Below are 19,657 nucleotides of genomic sequence, written 5' to 3' on the forward strand. Positions count from 1 at the left end.
GGATCTAATTAAAGTAACTTACCTTTGCCCCGTGTGACAGCATTGTGTAGTGGACCATTTTGGACCAGCTAACTGCCAGCCAGAGCCTGACTGGATCATCCCCTGCGTTGTCTCTCCCAGCCCCAGGTCAGTGCCACTCAGCTGGAGTTGTTTTGCTACCTCAATTTGGAGCTCAGACGAGCTCCCCAGCCGACTCCATCATGTCTCTCAGGCTCCTGCCTGCTATGCTCATGGATGACGAGGACGACGACGGTAACTTCACTAAATGGATGAGTAGCTACTGGGGCCATGGAGCAGAAACCGGCCAGGCGAGAGACAGGAAGCGCAGCTTCAGGAGACCCACAAGGTCAAATGTGGACCGGAGAGCATCACTCCCCTGTGTGGTAAGGACTCTCCAAAGATGCTGCTTGTCTGCATTCAGCGGATACATACAGAATCATATGCACATGTACAAACATATAGTTGTAACAATGATAGCTATGTAACAAATTGTAAGCCAAGCATTTGGGCAATTGTAGTTTGAATTGAATTGAATCGTTTTTAACCAGATGAGTGTGAACCTTAGCAATAGTAATTATAGGAATTAATTGTATAAGTAAATAATGAACAGATGTCTTATTTGTCATGTAGTATTTACTTACAGTAAAGGGTAAGTTCAGAATTTTCTATCCCTAGCCCTATTTCCTTTGTTTGCGATTTACCACATACAGCTTATGGATTGTACAGTGCAAGAAATAAAATTCAAAAATAGAATGTACACAGTACATCCTTTTTTTGCAGTGCAAGAACTTAAATAATAACAATTGGAATTGGTGAGGGGAAAGGAGAGAAGAAATGGGAGAATGTGAAAATAAAAAGAGAAATAAAAATAGAAAGAGAATATATAATAATAATATTAATAAATAAATAAATAAATGAATAAATGAATAAATAAATGAATAAATAAATAAATGAACAAATAAATAAATAAATAAATAAATAAATAAATAAATAAATAAATAAATAAATAAATAAATAAATAAATAAATAAATAAATAAATAAATAAATAAATAAATAAATAAATAAATAAATAAATAAATAAATAAATAAATAAATAAATAAATAAATAAATAAATACAAATATTTTATAAAAGGGGGGGGGGTACAATTATATTAAGCACGAGAGAGTTAGAGATTAGTCAAACAAGAGATTAGTGAGATTTCCACTCAACAGTCAAATTCAACATTATTCATGAGTCTGAAGGACAGATCTTGTGATTGATTGATTGATTGATTGAAACGTTATTAACAGATTGCAGAATGGGTACAGTACAGTACAGCTCAATACATACAATTGTTAAGAGGATGCAGACCTGAGAAAGACTTTCGTCTTGTTTCCATCAGGGTCCCCCATTTTCAATTCATCATATGACACACACGACATACAGATAGACAGTACTGCTACATCTTCCAGTGCTGCTAGATGGCCTAGCCCTATTTTCTACTTAACCAATGATGAGACTCCTTTCTCAGCACAATCCATGCTGATCTTCATACTGGACACCCGCAGCTCTGGTTAGTTAGCCACAAATCTAATGCAAAGTCAATGGGGCCACACTGGGCCAACATTTATATCAGGGCTTGTGCAGACAGGAACAGGGCCCCATTAACTTTGCATTAGTTTGCAGTAGTATATAAATGGGGCGACAGGAGGAATCTATTATCTTATTTACCAGGACAGTGAAATAATGCACGTCCAACTGTCTGGATAGTGAATGTGAGGTTGCTGTGAACCATTAGTTCAGAACCCCAGGCTTACTTTGCAACATTAATGCATGCAATCAAATACATATATATCATGCGATACATTAACCCCCCCCCCCCACACACACCACCCACTACTCCCAAAACAAATACATACATACACATTTACGTTTAGTAATTTAGCTGAGAATTTATCCAAAGCGACTTACAAATTGTGTACAAATTGTAAACACACACACACCACACACTGTGGCAACCCCAAGCCACCACTGGGCTTGGTGATTGAAGGACGCTACGTAGCGACGCAATGGCTGGGCACTACCCATATTTGGGCGTCCGCTTCCGGACGCATCTGTCGCTAGAAGGCCATCAAGATTGATTAGCAAATCATGACGCGGTGCGCCTGTTGAGGAGGGGGAACTTAATGGAGCCCAAGAGCTCTTTGAATGGATTAAAGTGTACTCTGTGTTGTTTTCTGATGTCCCAAAAAAGGTGTCGTGCTGTTGAATGATTTGAAACCAAACGTTTGCTCCGAGTGCACCAAAAAGCAGCAGTTTTATTAACTACAGAGGACGTAATCAATAACTGTTACACAAATGTGCGCTCTGAAAAATGGGTGATCCCTTAAAAGCGCACGCTGTATGAGTCACCTGCGCTGGGGTCACCGATACTCAAAAAAGATTCACAGGTTATCAAAGTAATTGTACCAAAAGTGTCCAGACAAGCATAAGGCTTTGTCTCCTAAATATGTCGACTCGATATCAAAAGTTCTTCATCATTGAGGTTTCGCTGGAGGTTGTAGTCGTCTTCTTCGCGTTCATTCTTCATTCTGACCTGTTTCCACTTTCCCGGGGCCCTCCTTTTTATAACAGAGTCGCCGGTCCCTGTGTGACCTCACAGGAAGTGACATCACAAAAGGATCTCCCCAAATCAGGAGCTAGTTATGTTTGAATTTGAAAATAGGGGCAGTCTTAGTCCCCAACTGCTGCCAGCCTTAACTTCTTAATACCAAAATAGTTTTATGTCCAAATCAGCTTAAATCATTCATTTGTTTAGTATAATAAACACATATTACTCTGTCTGATTCTGGAGCACATTTCAGTATTACTCATTACAATTTTCACCATTGTATACACAATTGACAATTATATTGGTCCAACCATCTGTTTTACTCACTATTTTAAATTAGATTTTACCTGAAAACATATCATTCTAACCAGTTGAATTACTCTTGGTCCAATTGAATATTTGCAATAGTTTACAACCATAGTTCTTACGTTGGCCTAGGAATTAGACTCTAAACCATTTTACGTTTAATATCCTTATGTTCCCCTAATTGAGCATATCATTTCAGTGATAATGGAAGTTCAATTTGAGCTATATTTGATATAGAAAATTACATTCTAAAGTTTACCGATTACCTTAATAATGAAAATCCTAGATCCTCCTCTCCCAGCTGTCTGCGTCTCTGTATCACAGAGGAAGTTGGCTTCTCACACCTCTGTGGTAACCGGCACTGTTCTATTGTTCTCCTGATAAACAGCTGCCAGGCCTGCGTTTATATGTAAATGTTTTTATCAGCTGACGACATTCCAGTTTTCAGTCACACTCAGAAATCCCCACACTATTGACCCTTGGTGAGGCTGGGCTGATCATGTGGTTTCAAGACAATTATTGAGTTATATTGGAAGATAAACACTGATTATTAAAAGACTGGTATTGTGAAGCATTCATGATACCACACACCCTCTCACTCTCTCGTGGCAGGGGAAGGAGACAGACCGCGGAGCGGGAACAGCCGCCCGGCAGACAGAATTAATATAAAGTCAGAGAGTGAAGGAGAAAGAATGAAACGTTTGTTTGTTTATTTTTTTTTTATCTACTTTTTCTCCCATTTTCTATTTTTCTCCCATCCCAATTTCGTATCGTCCAATTCTACCCTCCCCTGTCTCGAACGCTGTTAGGCCATGCCTCCCACAAGCCGGCTGCAATGTGGACTAAGCCTTACATCACGTGTCCCCTCCGGTACTCGAGGAAGCAGCAGTCGCATCTTTTCACCTGCACAGCGCGATCTCTCAGCGTCGGGGGTCTGCCTTTGGAGGGCACGCCGCCCCCGTCGCTTCCTGATTCTGCTGCGCAGGCGCACCAACCGACCTGTAGGAGTCGCTGTCCACAACGTCCGATCCCCACCCATCAGCTTCCCACCCCCTAATACTGCCAATTGTATTAGTATGAACGACCAGCCAAGCTGATAGCAATGCGGAGAGCTGGGCTCGAACCCAGCGTCTCCTGCATTGGTGGTGAGCGCCTTGCCCACTGCACCACCTAGCCGCCCGCATGTTTGTTTGTTTATTAGAAAATAAAGAAAAGTATTATTTTGGGAACTACAACCCGTCTGTTTGTTGTTTATTCTGCCACCCCTACACCTGGAATTGCCACAACACACACACACACACACACGAAAGGCAGGAAGTGGTGAACTGAAGGCAGCGTGACCTCCCACGCGTTACACTTCACCAATGAGAGTCCTCGCTGCCAGGTGAAAAGAGAGCCGCTGGCTGTCTCTGCATGTGTCGGAGGAAGCATATGGTAGACTCCAGGGTTCCCTTGTACCGACCAGTAGGGGGAACATGCGCACAACAACCAGGTAGGGGAGGGGGGAATTGGCATAACGACTAAAATTGGGATGGGGAGAAAAGCATAGAAAATCAGGCGGAGAAAAAGAGGATAAAAAATATATATATATATTTGTGGAATGGTGGAAAAACATGCACATTGTTGGATCATGGCTTGGTCATGATCCGGTTTTCACCAGGTGATCAATTGTTTGAAACATCTGTGACACACTGGACACCTATGGAATGTTTTTTTTGTAAATGAATGAGAGCGGCAGGTACATTTTGTAAACTAGTTACCTGTAAATGTGGGAATAAGTTGGTGTACTCCCAAACCTTCATGCATGGTTAGAAAAACATTATAATGATGTGTACTATAGCCTTCTCACTCACCAGATTTGAAACCAATAGATGGGGACACTCTGAAATGGTGTTTCATGCCAAAGTTTAACTGCCATCAACAAAAGCCTTAAATTGATGTTCCACTACACAACTACCTGACAGCCCCTTAGCTGCGGTATAATAACCATATGTCATGGCCTGAAGTGAGCTATTGCTTTTATAAAACGGTTACCAAGTAGGCTATGGCAATATGAAAGTAAGACACACTTCAATTTAAATATGATTATGTTCAAAATAAAATAGGCCCTCCTGGCTGCGGGGCGGTTGCTATGCAACATACACACACTAACAACTACCTGGCATTCCTTTTTTCATCACAGGCTAGTGTTTTATTGATTTCATTATTAGGCTATTTATTTACATGCATTGATTGAATTTATTGGACAATCTAAAATCACATACTGGTACACAAAATGTACATAAGCCATCACATATAATTTTAAACCGTTGAGAATTTGTACAGTTTAATGTCAGTTAAACTGCCCCTGGTTGCATATGTGTGGGTGTCCCTAAAGCACATAAAAAAGTATGAGGGGACCCTATTGAACATGATTTTATGGGCCCAACTTAATTTGAATCACCCGCTTTTCCACTGGGAGCTAGTTTAGTTGATTAAGTATAGCTACATCCAGGTGAGTGCGTGTAGGAAGCTTCATCACTACTCATCACTAATCATTTTATTTTGGGCAGTCTGAAATTTATTTTTAATTCCCTGGGGATTAAATGGGGATCCATGTATGTGTTTATTGCACACCCACTGTGTCACACTCCACTAAAGTGTCTTTCTACAGGGTTCTCCAACACACCCGGAGAACTCTTCGCTTTATCCCTCGAACCTCTAGCTCAATACATAAGACAATCCCAAATGATATCTCCTATTTCAATTCAGGGCACACATCACCATATTAGCTTATACGCAGATGATGTACTGTACTCCTGTTTATGCAGAATCCCTCCGTCTCTCTACCTCATCTGCTCGGCGTGATAGATGAATTTGGCAGTCTGTCCGGCTTTAAGATCAACTGGCCAAAATCTGCTTTTCTTCCACTTAATGAGCCTGCGAAGGCTACCATCCTACCGGCAAACATACTTATAGTGGAGCACTTTAAATGTCTCGGGATTGAAATATTCCCCACTATTAGCCAGACAGTAAGGTATAATTACTCCAGCTTGGGTGACAGGATTACGAATGACTTTAACAGATGGTCCAAATTTAAAAATTCATTACAGGCCCGTGCGTCAATAATTAAAATGAATATTTTACCCAGAATTAACGTTATCAGCTCCATGCTCCCGTTACCTCCTCCTGCTGGTTACTGGCAGAAATTGCACTCTGCCTCATATACATTTGTTTGGAACAATAAACGCCAGCGCTTGAAGAGATCAACTGCCCAAAGGAGTAAACTCGGCTTAGCATTTCCAGACTTTAAATATTATTTTCAAGCTTTCTCTCTGAGACCTTTGATCACTTGGTTTGACGCTCAAGCAGCTGTATCTTGGCGACCATTGGAGGAGAAGTTGGTGTCTCCATATAGACTTCAGGATATTGTGTATACCAACATATCAATGAAACAATGTAAATTACGATTTGGCCCTCTTATCACACATGTGATCCAGACTTGGCGTGACACTCAGAAAGTGGGTACAAAACGCCATCAATGGCACACGCATTCCCCTCTATTTAATAACAATCTTCTCCTTATTGGACAACAACCTATTAGATACCCTAGATGGGAAAAGAAAGGCATACACACATTGGGGGATATCTTCGATAACTCTGGTCTCCGCTCTTTTCAGGATATATCCAACGGATATGATCTCCCCGGAACCTCCTTTTTATTTTATTTACAAATAAGAGCAGCTCTGAAGGCTCATGGCGTGCCATGGGATGCTCCACTAGTGCATCACCGCTTTCACAAATTATTTTATGACAAAGAGACATCGAGAGGCTTCGTTTCTGACTTTTATCGCCATTTACTCATGTCCTCGTATAAAGACCTTCCCCGATTTGGAGAAAGGATGTCCCGGAGTTGGATGTAGATTTTGATTGGGATGCAGTCTGGGAAAATGTTCAGTTATCCTCACACAACCCAGATCACCAACAGATTCACCTACATTTTATTCACAGGACTTATTTAACCCCTAGCCGATTGAATTCAATGGGTCTCAGACCTGACTCTTTATGTACCTTGTGTCCAAACGGCGCCACAGGTACATTTATGCATATGTATGGGAATGCCCTCCTGTTGTGAGTTTTTGGGAAAATGTTACATATCAGCTCTCGGACATTTTCTCTTTAACCATACCTGTATCTCCTTCTGTATTGTTATTGAATGATCTCTCTCAATTACCGACCTCTATACAGGTGAAAAGACTCATTTTGGCCGGCCTCACAGCCACAAAAAAATGTATTGCCTCACGTTGGTTTCACCCAGACAAACTCTGCCCGAAGGTATGGTTTCTCACCTACCTTGATGTGATCTATTTGGAGATATCCACGGCACGTGTTGTAGGGGTTAAGGAATCTAATATCGCAATTTGGTTGGCTGCAGTGGCAAAGTTAAAAGAACGCATATAAGTTTGGGAATTTGTTTTGATTTGTTTTGATTTTTGTTTTTTTTACTGAATAATGTATTGTGAGTGTGACTCATGTTGAGGTCCTTGGGTGAGCGGGGGGGGGGAAGAGAACGAGCGAGTGTCCATGTAGGATGATCACTGTACAGTCTGTATCAGTTATTGTCTTGTCATGTGGTGTTAAGTTATTGTCTTGGGAAGTCTTTTTATGTATTATTATTATTATTGTATTGTTTGTGATATATGTTTTGTTTCATGTTGGGGAAAAAAAGAAAAAAAGAAAAAGAAAATAGAAATATTTGATCAAAAAAAAAGGGTTCTCCAACACAGAGCCACAGGCAGAGATGGTATAATTAGCAGACCAGTTTATTGAAAAGGTGGCAACATGGTACAAGTCAGAGCAGTAACATTCGTTTTTTTCCCTCAGATGCGGAGTGGTACTGACTTGCGAAAAGGAATTACAATCATAGCTGTGGGTATATGCTCATTATACCACGGCTATGAACCAATCAGACTGCTTGATTTGACCTACACATTTTATAATGTGTTTTGTCGTTTGGTCTCACTAGCGAACCATTTTCTTATAATCAATGTTTTAGTCGTTAAATCCTTTCAGGTGTAGGTACATTTCTTTGGAATGTTCTCTCAAATTGTATCTTAGAATTCTAAAGCATCATGTTGGGTCAAAATAATTTTTTGCAATGTGTTATTAGTACCAACAAATGCAATTATCTGATTATTCATGTTCATCATTACTTGGGGTCAGGAGGTAAAGCCATTCTAATTAGTAATTAACCCATTTAACAGAAAAGCTCTTCAAAGCAGTCTTAACACAACTACAGCCTACAACATGAGATAAAGGGTAACTCTGAACCCCACAAGTGGCTTGGCCAAAGCATTTTTCACCTATATTGGACATAACTGAAAACTTAAACCACCATAGACAAGTAAGAAGCTATGAGGCTGCACAGTGTGACTGTTATTACAGTGTTGACATGTTGACTTAACTCTCTCTCTCTCTCTCTCTCTCTCTCTCTCTCTCTCTCTCTCTCTCTCTCTCTCTCTCTCTCTCTCTCTCTCTTGTCCTCTCTTGTCCTCCCTAGTCACAAATGGATGCTGTGAGTTTGAACAGGCTCCATGCAGCTGCAATGACACCTGCACCCATCCACCTGAAGATGAGAGAGGAGAAGGGGGAGGTTAGGCCTCACCCCCGAGCACGCCGCACCTCCTCAGATGACCACGGCCGTCCCAAGCAGTGCATCCCAGAGAGCAGCCGCATCACGTCCATCCCTGAGCTGACCGAATCTTTTGAGAAGAGACTGTGCTTCCGCCAAAAGAAGACTATCCTTCTGGTATGGAGTCATATATTGTGAACTTTTCCAATCATCTTTAGAGTTATTCACCTGTTTTGGGTATTTTATTTCTATGGACTGAAGATATTGGTTTTTGATTGAACCCTTTCCTGTTTATGAAAAGAGAACTGATGATGATATATCAATGGCAGATGGAATAGAATGGAAAATATTGCAGAAACTTACACCTGAAAGGGTTCATAAAAAAAGAAAGTTCCTATTTAAAGCAAAAGTACACATCATCTATCACTACAATGCAGTCCAATGTTTCTTCAATATAAAAGAGGAGCAATTGGGAGATTGAAAACGTTCCTATATTATTGCTGTAGGGACAATAATATGTCAAAAATAATTTCACATATTACATTATAGTTTATTGTTAGTGAACCATTAATTGAATGGTATAGATTATCTTTGGGGAGCTCTGTCTAAGCATATTTAAAAAGTGCTTTCTGTGATTGAGCATTATCAAGCTTTTTACTGAGCTTTAAATTAAAATATAGGAGTTTTTACTTATCTCGGTCACTTCTCCACTCCACTTTAAAGGTGCTATAGAGATAACATTCAGCAACTAGATGTTGCACTAGAGCACCAGCATGTCATTTATCCAAGCAGGTGCATTCCACATGGGGAAATGGGAAGTAGGGAGGGGATACATGCATGCAACATGTAAACAACAACATTAATTTTGGACCCGCCAACATTTAAAAAATTATGAATCAATATTTTCTTTCTAAAAGCTCTGTGGATGTATTATTTAAAAAATAATTACTCTACATAAAGATTTTATCTATAGCACCTTTAAATCCACCTTGTCTGTTGTTAAACATTGTGTTGTTATGACAGTACAGTATCATTCAAAGTCACATTACCTTCCTACTGACACCACATTTCAACAGCTAACCTGTTGACTTATTTCAATCCATAGCATTATTAGCCATACATACCCCATCAATGTAAACTCGACAGCACTCGCTTTATTTACAGGAGTTATTTCCTTCTTCATTTCAGCATCAGGGAAGAGGCACAGCACTCTCTCAAGGCCAAATTGATTAAAAGTGCATCTCATTGCATTGACTGTACACTGTACTTTTTAATGTATGTGACAATTAAACTTGAAACTTGAAACTTGAAAATATATAAGTAATTTGGAGGAGCCCCGTTAAAGTGACCCAGCACTATAGATAGACTATAGATAATTGTTTCTTTCAGGGGTCAGGGTGGCTAAGTGGGGATTTGTTTTGGGTCCCAATGCAAAATCTTGTTTACAAATGTCTGTGAAAATCCTGAAAACATACCACATTTTAGTGGATGTGCATGTCGATTTCATCAGTCAACTTTAGTACGTAGTACGTCCTGTCTCAAGCCCCACCCCCTTTTCTATCCAAGGGAAGCAACAGTCGTGATTGGAAGAAGAAGGAAAGAGGGCAGGGCTTGAGTTCGATCAATTGCATGATAAGTCTGATGATGACTTTGAAGTTAATTTCTTCCCCTTTTTTCCATTTCCATATCTATCCATCTTATTTATCGCTCTTGTATCTTTTCTAGTCAACAATAAATACATTTGTTTGCTTAAAATGTATAGGTGATAGATTAACACTTGAGGGGCTCTTTCATAATTTGCACTATATCTGGGACCTAAGGGGTCTAGATGGTCACCACCCCCAACCCCTGCACACCACTATTGCTGCTTACTGCAATATTATTTATATGTTAGTATAATATGTATTTATGTATTTATTTATTTATTATTATTATGAAATTATAAAATAGTTAATTAATTTATTGTTTAGTGTAGTCAAATGCATAGTTGATTTCTATTCATTTGACTCATGTTTTACAGAGCGATGCAGACAACTTGTGTCTCATCTGCCATGAAGAGATGCGTAACGGAAGAGAGGCAGTTCGGGAGCTTCACTGTACGCACCGCTTCCACAAGGAGGTGAGAGAGCTTTCTAGAGTTGGATCCCTTGCATGTTGGTTCAGTATAGGGAGGTGTAGTCTGACGTCACTGGTTGTTCCACCCGTATAGGGATGTATCATTGGGAAAATGGATTATCGGCTATTGTAACAATTCTGCCGCATGGAAATTGAAAAGCTTTCTATTTTTGCACAAAACGAGTTCCCTTCTATCACTAACATTATTGTTTACGCATTTCTGGTTGAAATAAAATTTGGCGATTTTTTTTTATGATTAATTGAGAATATTTTCATGTTGAGCTATAGATTGTGGATGAATAAGCACAGAAAGGTACACCATGCAAATGTCCATGCTTTATTTGTTTTAAACGAGTCGATTTAGAAATGGGCAATGGGGAAATACATTGCGTTGAACAGAGGGTGGAACACGGAAAACGGCAATGCCGTAACCACTTATTGCTTGTATAGGCTACTATACCTGACACAGAGAAGAGGACTCTTCCTTTACTGTGGTGTACAGTATGTTCCCTGCCACATGCATGTTACTGTAGGTATCCTGATTCAGGGAGTACGGTAGTGGCTAGATCCCATTGCACGGAAGTAACACGGCTGTCACTGGTGAGGTTAAAGGGTATATGTTCAGAATTTTGGATCCCTCACCCTATTTCCTACTTAGCAATCATATTGTTCAGGGACATGCACAGGACTTTAGAGGGGCAGGTGCTCAAAGGCAAAGCGCACAAGCCCGATTTTTCGGGGGTTTTGGGCCCCCTTTTTATGCTTTTGGTTTTTTTTTGGTTGAATATTGAATATTGAACTATAATAATCAGTGCAGGAGCTCACTTATCCTTGAAAGACACTTTTATCACTGACTTAAAAGGCCCATACATCTCCATAAATGTTCAGGGGGGAGGGAATAAGTGCTTACCCTACAGACCCCAAGAAGTGCTGTATATTCTGTATTGTTTAATATAAATGCCTTTTTTATTCCAATCCCGATTTGTATTTGAGATTCCCAAATCCCATCGGACTTGACTTCTTCGTGTCCCTCAGTGAGTGTAATACCAGCATTCAACTGTATGAGCCACAGCAGTTTCTATCATCATCATCATCACCACCCACGCTATGCATAAAATATATAGGTCCGTGGAGAGGCACGCCGAGGAGGCCATGCAAACTGCAATGGAATACGGGGCATCTCTCTCTCTCTTTACCTAATATTTTGATTCTATCCTGACATTTTTCAGTTGGAAGGGCAATCTATATGCGCAACGGTAAAAAAAAAGAAAGAAAAAAACATTTTATTTTTAAAGGGCACTTTTTTATGAGGCTCAAAAGGGCTCGAGCACCCCTTGGGCTCTATGTGAGCACGTGCCTGATATTGTTGATGTATAGAGTCCCTTCTCAGCACAATCCATTCTGCTCTTCGTACTGGATACCCATAGTTAGTTAGTCACAAGACCAATGTAAAGTCAATGGGGCCACGCTCCAGTCTGTATGTTCTCTGATGATAAACTCGGAAACCAGTGCACCCAATGTAGGTTTATTTCAGGTTTGTATACAGCTTGTACAGACTGATTCGTTTTGTGCTAAAAGCCGGATCTACGGGTATCCAGTATGAAGAACAGCAGGGATTGTGCAGAGAAAGGATGACCGCATCATGCAGGGAGGGGAGGTTAGAGGTTAGAGGTTAGGGGAGGTTAGAAATTCTGAACTTACACTTAAAGGTTACAGGGTAAAGGTCTTTGCAACTTGGCCAACCACTTCCAGGTGACAGCTTAGATCCTTCCAGGGGATGGGAGACACTACAGTACTACTGACGTGAAAGTGTACCACGTGAGCGGGTCTAAACGCATGCCTTTCGCCTTAACCAATCCCAGTTGACGCATGGTCTCCCAGAAGGTTTACTGTGGACTCATAGCACTTACATGCCATTTCTGGTTGGTGGGTCTGGAAGGCGGCACGTAGGTCAGAACAGATCCGTTCCCGGAGCGGCAGCACGGCAGCTCAGTGTGAGAAGAAGGGGAGACCGTTGAATGAGAGGAGGAAGTCAGCAGACGAGCCACTCCTAGAAGAGCCGCAGTACCACCTGTTCCGCCGCCAACTCTCCCTGCGGAGGAAGCGCTGATATCAGTAACCCACCGACATCTAAATATGGAAGAACAGGTGGAATGTTTGTACCCACCATGCATCAAACATCAGGATCCTGTTTACATTTTTCCAACCTATTAGGTGGAGTGTGGATGGAAACCTAAACACCTCAGGAGTCTAGGGATTCAAGGTTTATTGGAGGCAGCTGAGTCACCCAATGGGAGAAAAGGGTTACGACACATGACGCGTGAATTGTGCTGATGATGGAGTGTTGTGGTGCCAAATCGAATGGGTATAATGCTGACAACGTTTATTAATTTGTCATGTGCATTCAATTATAACTTGGAGGTTGAAAATTCAGACTTCCTACTAGAAAAAATCGAATAACACGGAGCATCAACTCAGAGTTCCTATTCGCAAACTCTGGTATGATTTCTCAACCCCCGAAGCCTCTGCGTCATTTGACGTAATTTCAACATCCACATCGTATTTATTATTAACTTATTATTTCTTATTAGCTGTTTTAAGAGTACATTTGTAAGTATATTATATGTCAGTGCAAACTGTCTTTGTGAGTTGTAGTTCACGCAAGACAAAAGCATCCATGTTTTTCTGACTTTGTAGTTCGAATGCGTTTCCCACTTCCAACTTCCCACCTCCAACCATAAATTAATGCAGCATTATACACTATTTTCTCACAGGATATGACAGCCATGTCCTCTCCCTCCATTTAGCTTCCTTGCCTAGATTGTGCCTGACCTGACCTGTTTTGGACCCTACCATCTCACCTGGTGTATAGAAATATATATATATATATATATATATATATATATATATATATATATATATATATATATATATATATATATATATATATATATATATATATATATATATATATATATATATATATATATATATATATATATATATATTAATCAGAATCATTCATTCATTAATTATTTTTTCCATCATATGTCCATCACCATAGACTCTACTATCTCACAAATAAAGTTTAAAGAAAAGAAGAAAAAAAGAGCTTGCCTTATATGTTTAAGAATACAGGGAAATGCACAGTTAGAACCTTTGTTTTAGTTTTTTTGGAGCAAGTAACATTTTAAGGCCATACAAATCTGTATATGAGTAAGAACTAAATAATAATAATAATATTCACCTGCTTTAATTACCTGTTATTTAGCCGTTTATGCAAAACTAAAGACTATTGCAAACAACATGTGCCTCTGTATCATAACCTTACTATTTTAATAAGTTAGAAGAAAAATTTGTATTTAAGTTTCATAAATTGTACATTTGCAGTGGTTTAGAGAATGGTTAATGGGAAATATAATCATTGAGTTCCTCATAGGACAGTGGATTATATTGTATACATGTTTTATAATTAACATTTTGTTGCTTTGTTGACTAAATAATGAATATATTTCTCATTACATTGTTATTGTGTTGCATGTTTAAGATATTACATAAGTGGAATATTTTCATGCTATCATACATTCAAACCATACAATGAAATTATATCTTCATTAGTGATTGTGAGTGATTCTAAGTATGATGTTGTTAATACAATTATTGGAGTTATTACTTAAATCAGCATTAGAATATCCCAATTGTCTTACTTGCGCGCCACAGTATTCTCTAGATTCTGTTTTCAAGCGTCTATGCCTCTAGAATTTGTATATATGTATTACTATTACTATTGATATAAGCAAACACTGCAACAGGAAATAAACCTGGGTCAATTTAGAATGTTTATGTTGTTGAAGGTGCTAGAGATAACATTTTTATGTATAGTAATCTTTCCCTACATGAAATGCACCTGATTGGATAAATGACATGCTGGTCCTCTAGTGCAACATATAGTGGCTGAATATTATCTATAGCACCTTCACGTTTTAACAGTCTATATCTTGTTTTTATTGTTTTTATTATTTGTTAGTTATTTTCCTAATGATGTACAGTAAGTCAGCTAGTCACTTTCCAACTTCAGTGTTTATATTTTGCTCTCTGTCCTATATGCCATAAAATATAAATGTGAATAAATAGCTTAACAAGAGAATTCAGCTTTGCTTTGCTTTGCATAAAATGGTATGTCAATGCTCTCAGAACCAGAATTAATCACCATGGACTCTATCAGTACTTAACATTGGCATGTGAGAACTGAAGTTGAAGAATAGGATGACCCTGTCCTGAGAGAGATGTCATGCATGCATGTTGGAAACTAGCTACTGGCATCATTAAAGATAATCAATCTCTGGGGGGAAAAGTTTGCTCTCTGTTTTCCATGTATGTGGCACGGTTACTGGTAATACTTTGCTGGGCACAAATAATAATCAAAGGGATAGTTCAGATTTTTGGAACCCAAGCCCTATTTCCTATTTACCAACCATGATGATGTTGATGGCTTTACCAGCAGGCACAACACATGCTGTTCCTCATACTAGCTCCAGATAGTTATCCACAAACTAATGTAAAGTCAATGGGGTCAAGCTCTTCTCTCTACAAGCTTACTGAAGCTCAGTGAGATGTACTTTGTGTGTGCACTGAGGTCTGCATTTTAAATGTAAGTGTAAAATGTTTTTTTTCCTCTGAAAGGTAATTGAGTAAAAGTACAAGTATACAAAGCTAATAATACTTGAGTAAAGTACAAATCCCCAAAAACAGTACTTAAGTATTGTAACGAAGTACAATTACTCAAGTACTTTACACCCCTGTTTTTTTTCAAAATTGCTGTGAAAACTGTAGTTTAATCATTCACAACATTGCAAAACAGAGCCATTTTATCTGTTGCGAAAATGTAGGTTGACGGCTGCATCAAGAACCTATCAGCAAGCTATCATATATTATCCGCAATATCCAATTAACAACCTGGACTTTCCTCCCTCCCTCGCCTCTGTTCCAGTGAGTGCCTCACGAGCTCTGTCACAGCCGCTTTTCGTAGCTAAAGAAAAAACGATTTACCTTAAATTAGTGCAAAAAAAATTACTAAAACTCAAATCAAAACTACACCTCTGAGTAAGAAATAGGGCTTAGAGTTCCCACAAATCTGAACTATCGCTTTAACCCTTGCACTACCACACTACAGAAGCTTAACCATCTGTAGTGTGATAGTGAAAGTGTTAACCCTTTGTAGTGTGGTAGTGAAAGGGTTAAGTACCTATAGGAACTAATGAGAAACTATACATGTAATGCAACACAGAGGATGCAAATTGCCGTTAAACCCCAAAGAAGAAGAAGCAGAAGAATGAACTAGCAAAGAATTGATAGATCTTCATGGCTATATACCCATCAAGGCCATCATACTGTACCGCATGTGTTGCAATAACAACCTCCTCTGTCAATGTGTTACAGTGCATGGAGCAGTGGCTCTGGAAGAAACAGACGTGCCCCACACTCCATGTGAACATGCCTCAGACCCTATACTGGTCCTCTGCAGTGCCGTGACGGCCCCCCGCAGCTCCACTTGCCCCCATCTACCCCCCCCCCCCCCAACACCACCACCACCACCACCACCAATCCCTTTGCATGGTCCACCTCACTCCTTGGTCAACATAAGGACAGGACGTCATATAGACAACTGGCTTATATTTATTTGTAGCTCCCTGGGCGCCACCACATTTACATGTACAGAGGGCCATTACAAATGACAACAGGACAACATCCAGGAAGAGACTCTCATGTACTCCACCCCTCTGTTGCGGTACTGTGACAGAGTTGTAATGCTGTGGAACGATACGATACTGCACAGATAGAATGGACTTGATACTTATATGTCGATTTAACTATTTATTTGATGTACAGCATTTATCAAGAGTGAACACATAATATTATTTTATATACCCAAATTAATTATGTTTTTTACACTATATAGGCTCTATAACAATTTACTGACTGGACTAAGCTTAACGTTACAGTTGGCATTCACGGTTGGTTTAACCATTTAAGGTGTACTTAAAGAATAAATAAATTTATATTTTTATTAATAAACATTTTCTCATAATTCTATCTTGGAATTCTAGAATTTTCAGTTGCCAGTACCACCGGTACACCACATTTTAACGTCCCTTGTGGGATCATACACCTTAAAGGGTTAAAACTAAGATTTGCACGCAGGAGTAGACGTCTGCATGATACTTCCTTTGTTTTGCATCTACTTCATCACCCTGCCTTACCCTTGCCATTTTTCTTTTGCATATAAGTATTTTGCATGTGACTTCTGAGCTGTCATCCATATACAATACCTTTCCACCATCTCTCTCTATATTGTGTATACCTGCGGGCCTGCGGCTCTCACGTCACCTGACGCTGTGGCACATTTATATACAAGAATAGAAATTCTGAGACAACTAACACTTTTTTGCTTGTAAATATCATACCAAGCAAAGAACGATCACATATTCATAGCACAGCTAAATATGAGCAGCTGATTGCCAAGGGGCTATTATTATTAGAATGCATAACATTTCATATTTGTGTTTACATTCTTACAAATGACATACGTTTTGTTAAAATTTTCTTTACATTGAGCAGAAGGAACACCTGAACTGACTTCAGGGGACATTCGTGCGTGCCTCAGCAGCGCACCGCTTGAGACCCTGTACTGTCAAATGACAACTAATGCTTGTACAAGTACTGGTATATGTCACACAAAATCTGGTTGCTGTAGGCGTACAGTATAATCCTATTTGTGGGCCAAGTACCTGGTTTCAGATTCAGATTATTTTATTGTCACAGCAATACCATTTCATTACAAGTCTATGAAATTAAGTAGTAATTTTGTGTACAGCACATAACAGTCAGAAATAGACTATAAGCTCAGATTGAATATATATTTTTCATTAACATCTTTTAAGTCAACCAGGTGCCTGGTAACATACAGAATCCATGCCTGGGTTTATACCCAACCAGTTTTCTTGCATAAATTCCAAAGTGACAAACAGTCCATTAAAAAACATTGTTCAAAGTAACTATAACGTTTTGTTCCTTGGTTTTTGCTTATTGATGGACCTTAAACTTATTGAGTATATAAACGTTTATCCTTTTCCCCCAAAAATATATAGTACACATTTCCCCGGACTAGGCATATAATAATGATGTTCACAACTAAAATCTGATATTCCACAATACAACCAACAAACTATAATGTGATTTTGTAAAAGTGGGCCATCATCTGATTCATCTGTATAGTTTGACTGTAAACTATACATACCGTATGCGTTTTTTTAGTTTAGAGCAGCCAGATCAAATAGCCATACATGAGTTTGGCTAAAACCTATTTGTATACTATAGACAGATGTCTGTCCCTTCTCCGGACCTGATAAGATGTGGTCAATCTTGCTACGTGCTCGAAGTAGTGTCCTCTTTTTTCGAGGCAACTTGCCTCAGTGGAAAGTAGCGGATTCGTCTAGCAGCCCCATACGCGTGTCTAGCCAGGGTCCAGCTCCATCGTCTTGCAGGCGGGGTAAAACTGCACACGTGTAACATTGGCCAGAGCAGAGTGAAAAGACAGCCAACCAATCAAAGTAAGGGACAACTATTCGGCTCCGCAATATCCATCCAATGGAACACATTTAGAGGATGTAACCTCAGATTTTCTAAACAGTTTTGCCAGTCTTTGAGTGGAAAAAAAGTGCGTGTGAACACATCAGCAATGAAGGATAATGGGAGTATGATCTCGGAGGGAATGATGTTCGAATAATGTTACATTTCGATTAAGATCTAGGCGACTTCAGTCTGGGGGGGGGGGTCTCATTCACAACTGGAAGATTACGCATAGGGACTATAAAATGTAAATGCTTTGATATTTTAGTCGAATAGAGTTTCGGGAACTTTTCGTTTTGGGAAACAATCTACTTGGGTAAGATGATTTTTCTCCCTATATTAGGCTACTCAAATGCAAAGCAGGTTGCTGTAGCTTTATTTTGACATAATGCCACACAATAGTCTACTTGTGAAAAGGAGCATCTTTATAGTGTGTGAACTTTTATGATGGCTACCTATGCAATATTAGGCCTACTGGCTTTAATTTTGCGGCGACAATCAATTGACCGAATTGTATACATAATAGCGTCTTTTATACCTAATTAAGCCAACTTGATTGGCTTAATTTCAATAATGAATTTGACTGCAGCTGCCCTGGTCAGGAGCAGCTCTTAACTCTTTCATGTGTACGTTTTTCTGAGTGTTTGTTCTATTTTAGAATTATAAAACTCCATAGCAGTAGTCATTGTCAACCAACTTGGCAGGCATTATTGTGTTTTTTTAAACCCAGAGTTGGTCTCAATTCCTTTCACAACAAGTCTATTTTCTTATAGCTGTATCTCAAAACACCATCTTAACGCACTAATGAACACACTGCACATGCACATAATGTTGTTGATATGTACAGAGTAAATCCTGTGGCTGTGTCAACCCCCAGTGTATGACAGGGACCCTTCACAGACAAACACTCAAAGTGACATGAAGGAGTGATTGCCATGGTGACTGTATCGTTTCCTCCTGGTGCTTAGTTGGAGTGGGGCCAAATATACACAAATACCCTGGTCAAACATCTCAGCACATCTCCTAGTGTCCCTCTTCAAATTGCAGACTACCCTTTGTCGTCAGGCAGAATGTATTCTGTGATTTCCATTACAATGGAGAGCAAAATGATGAAAAGCAGTCTTTTCCAAATTATACTCACCCTCAGCTAATTTTTTATTGCTCTGAAAACATAGTCTTTTTTCTACAACATAGGTATTGTAAAAGTAGAAAAGGTAAAGGTCCAACAGGTTTACAAAGCCACTGTACTCCGGTTTACAGTGGATCCATGAAATAGTATGCGTGGGGGTCAGGATACATACTGTGCAGGACACATACTGCATACAAAAGCATCTTCATTGATTTCAGTTTCAATGAATGTTTAATTCTCTCGAGCTTGTAGTATGTTTTGACATATATTAGAA

The 19,657-nt window shown here is 39.4% G+C and overlaps 2 protein-coding genes across 2 annotated transcripts in view; both read left to right on the top strand.

Annotated features, from left to right (window-relative positions):
• Positions 1-200: 200 nt before the first annotated feature.
• Positions 201-16,157, top strand: lnp1 (leukemia NUP98 fusion partner 1; the record flags this gene model as incomplete). Its single annotated transcript, XM_084308398.1, has 4 exons — positions 201-383; positions 8,439-8,687; positions 10,531-10,629; positions 16,065-16,157. The coding sequence occupies 4 exons, from the start codon at positions 201-203 to the stop codon at positions 16,155-16,157; spliced, it is 624 nt and encodes a 207-aa protein (XP_084164524.1).
• A 2,183-nt stretch (positions 16,158-18,340) lies between these two features.
• Positions 18,341-19,657, top strand: part of tmem45a (transmembrane protein 45a) — a 51,225-nt gene continuing 49,908 nt past the window's right edge. Inside the window, exon 1 of the mRNA XM_084309322.1 lies at positions 18,341-18,570. The gene's annotated coding sequence lies outside the window, so the exon portion shown is untranslated. The remainder of the gene's footprint in view (positions 18,571-19,657) is intronic.

The sequence above is a fragment of the Notolepis coatsorum genome (assembly GCF_963971535.1).
Source record: "Notolepis coatsorum genome assembly, chromosome: 2".
Classification (NCBI taxonomy): Eukaryota; Metazoa; Chordata; class Actinopteri; order Aulopiformes; family Paralepididae; genus Notolepis; species Notolepis coatsorum.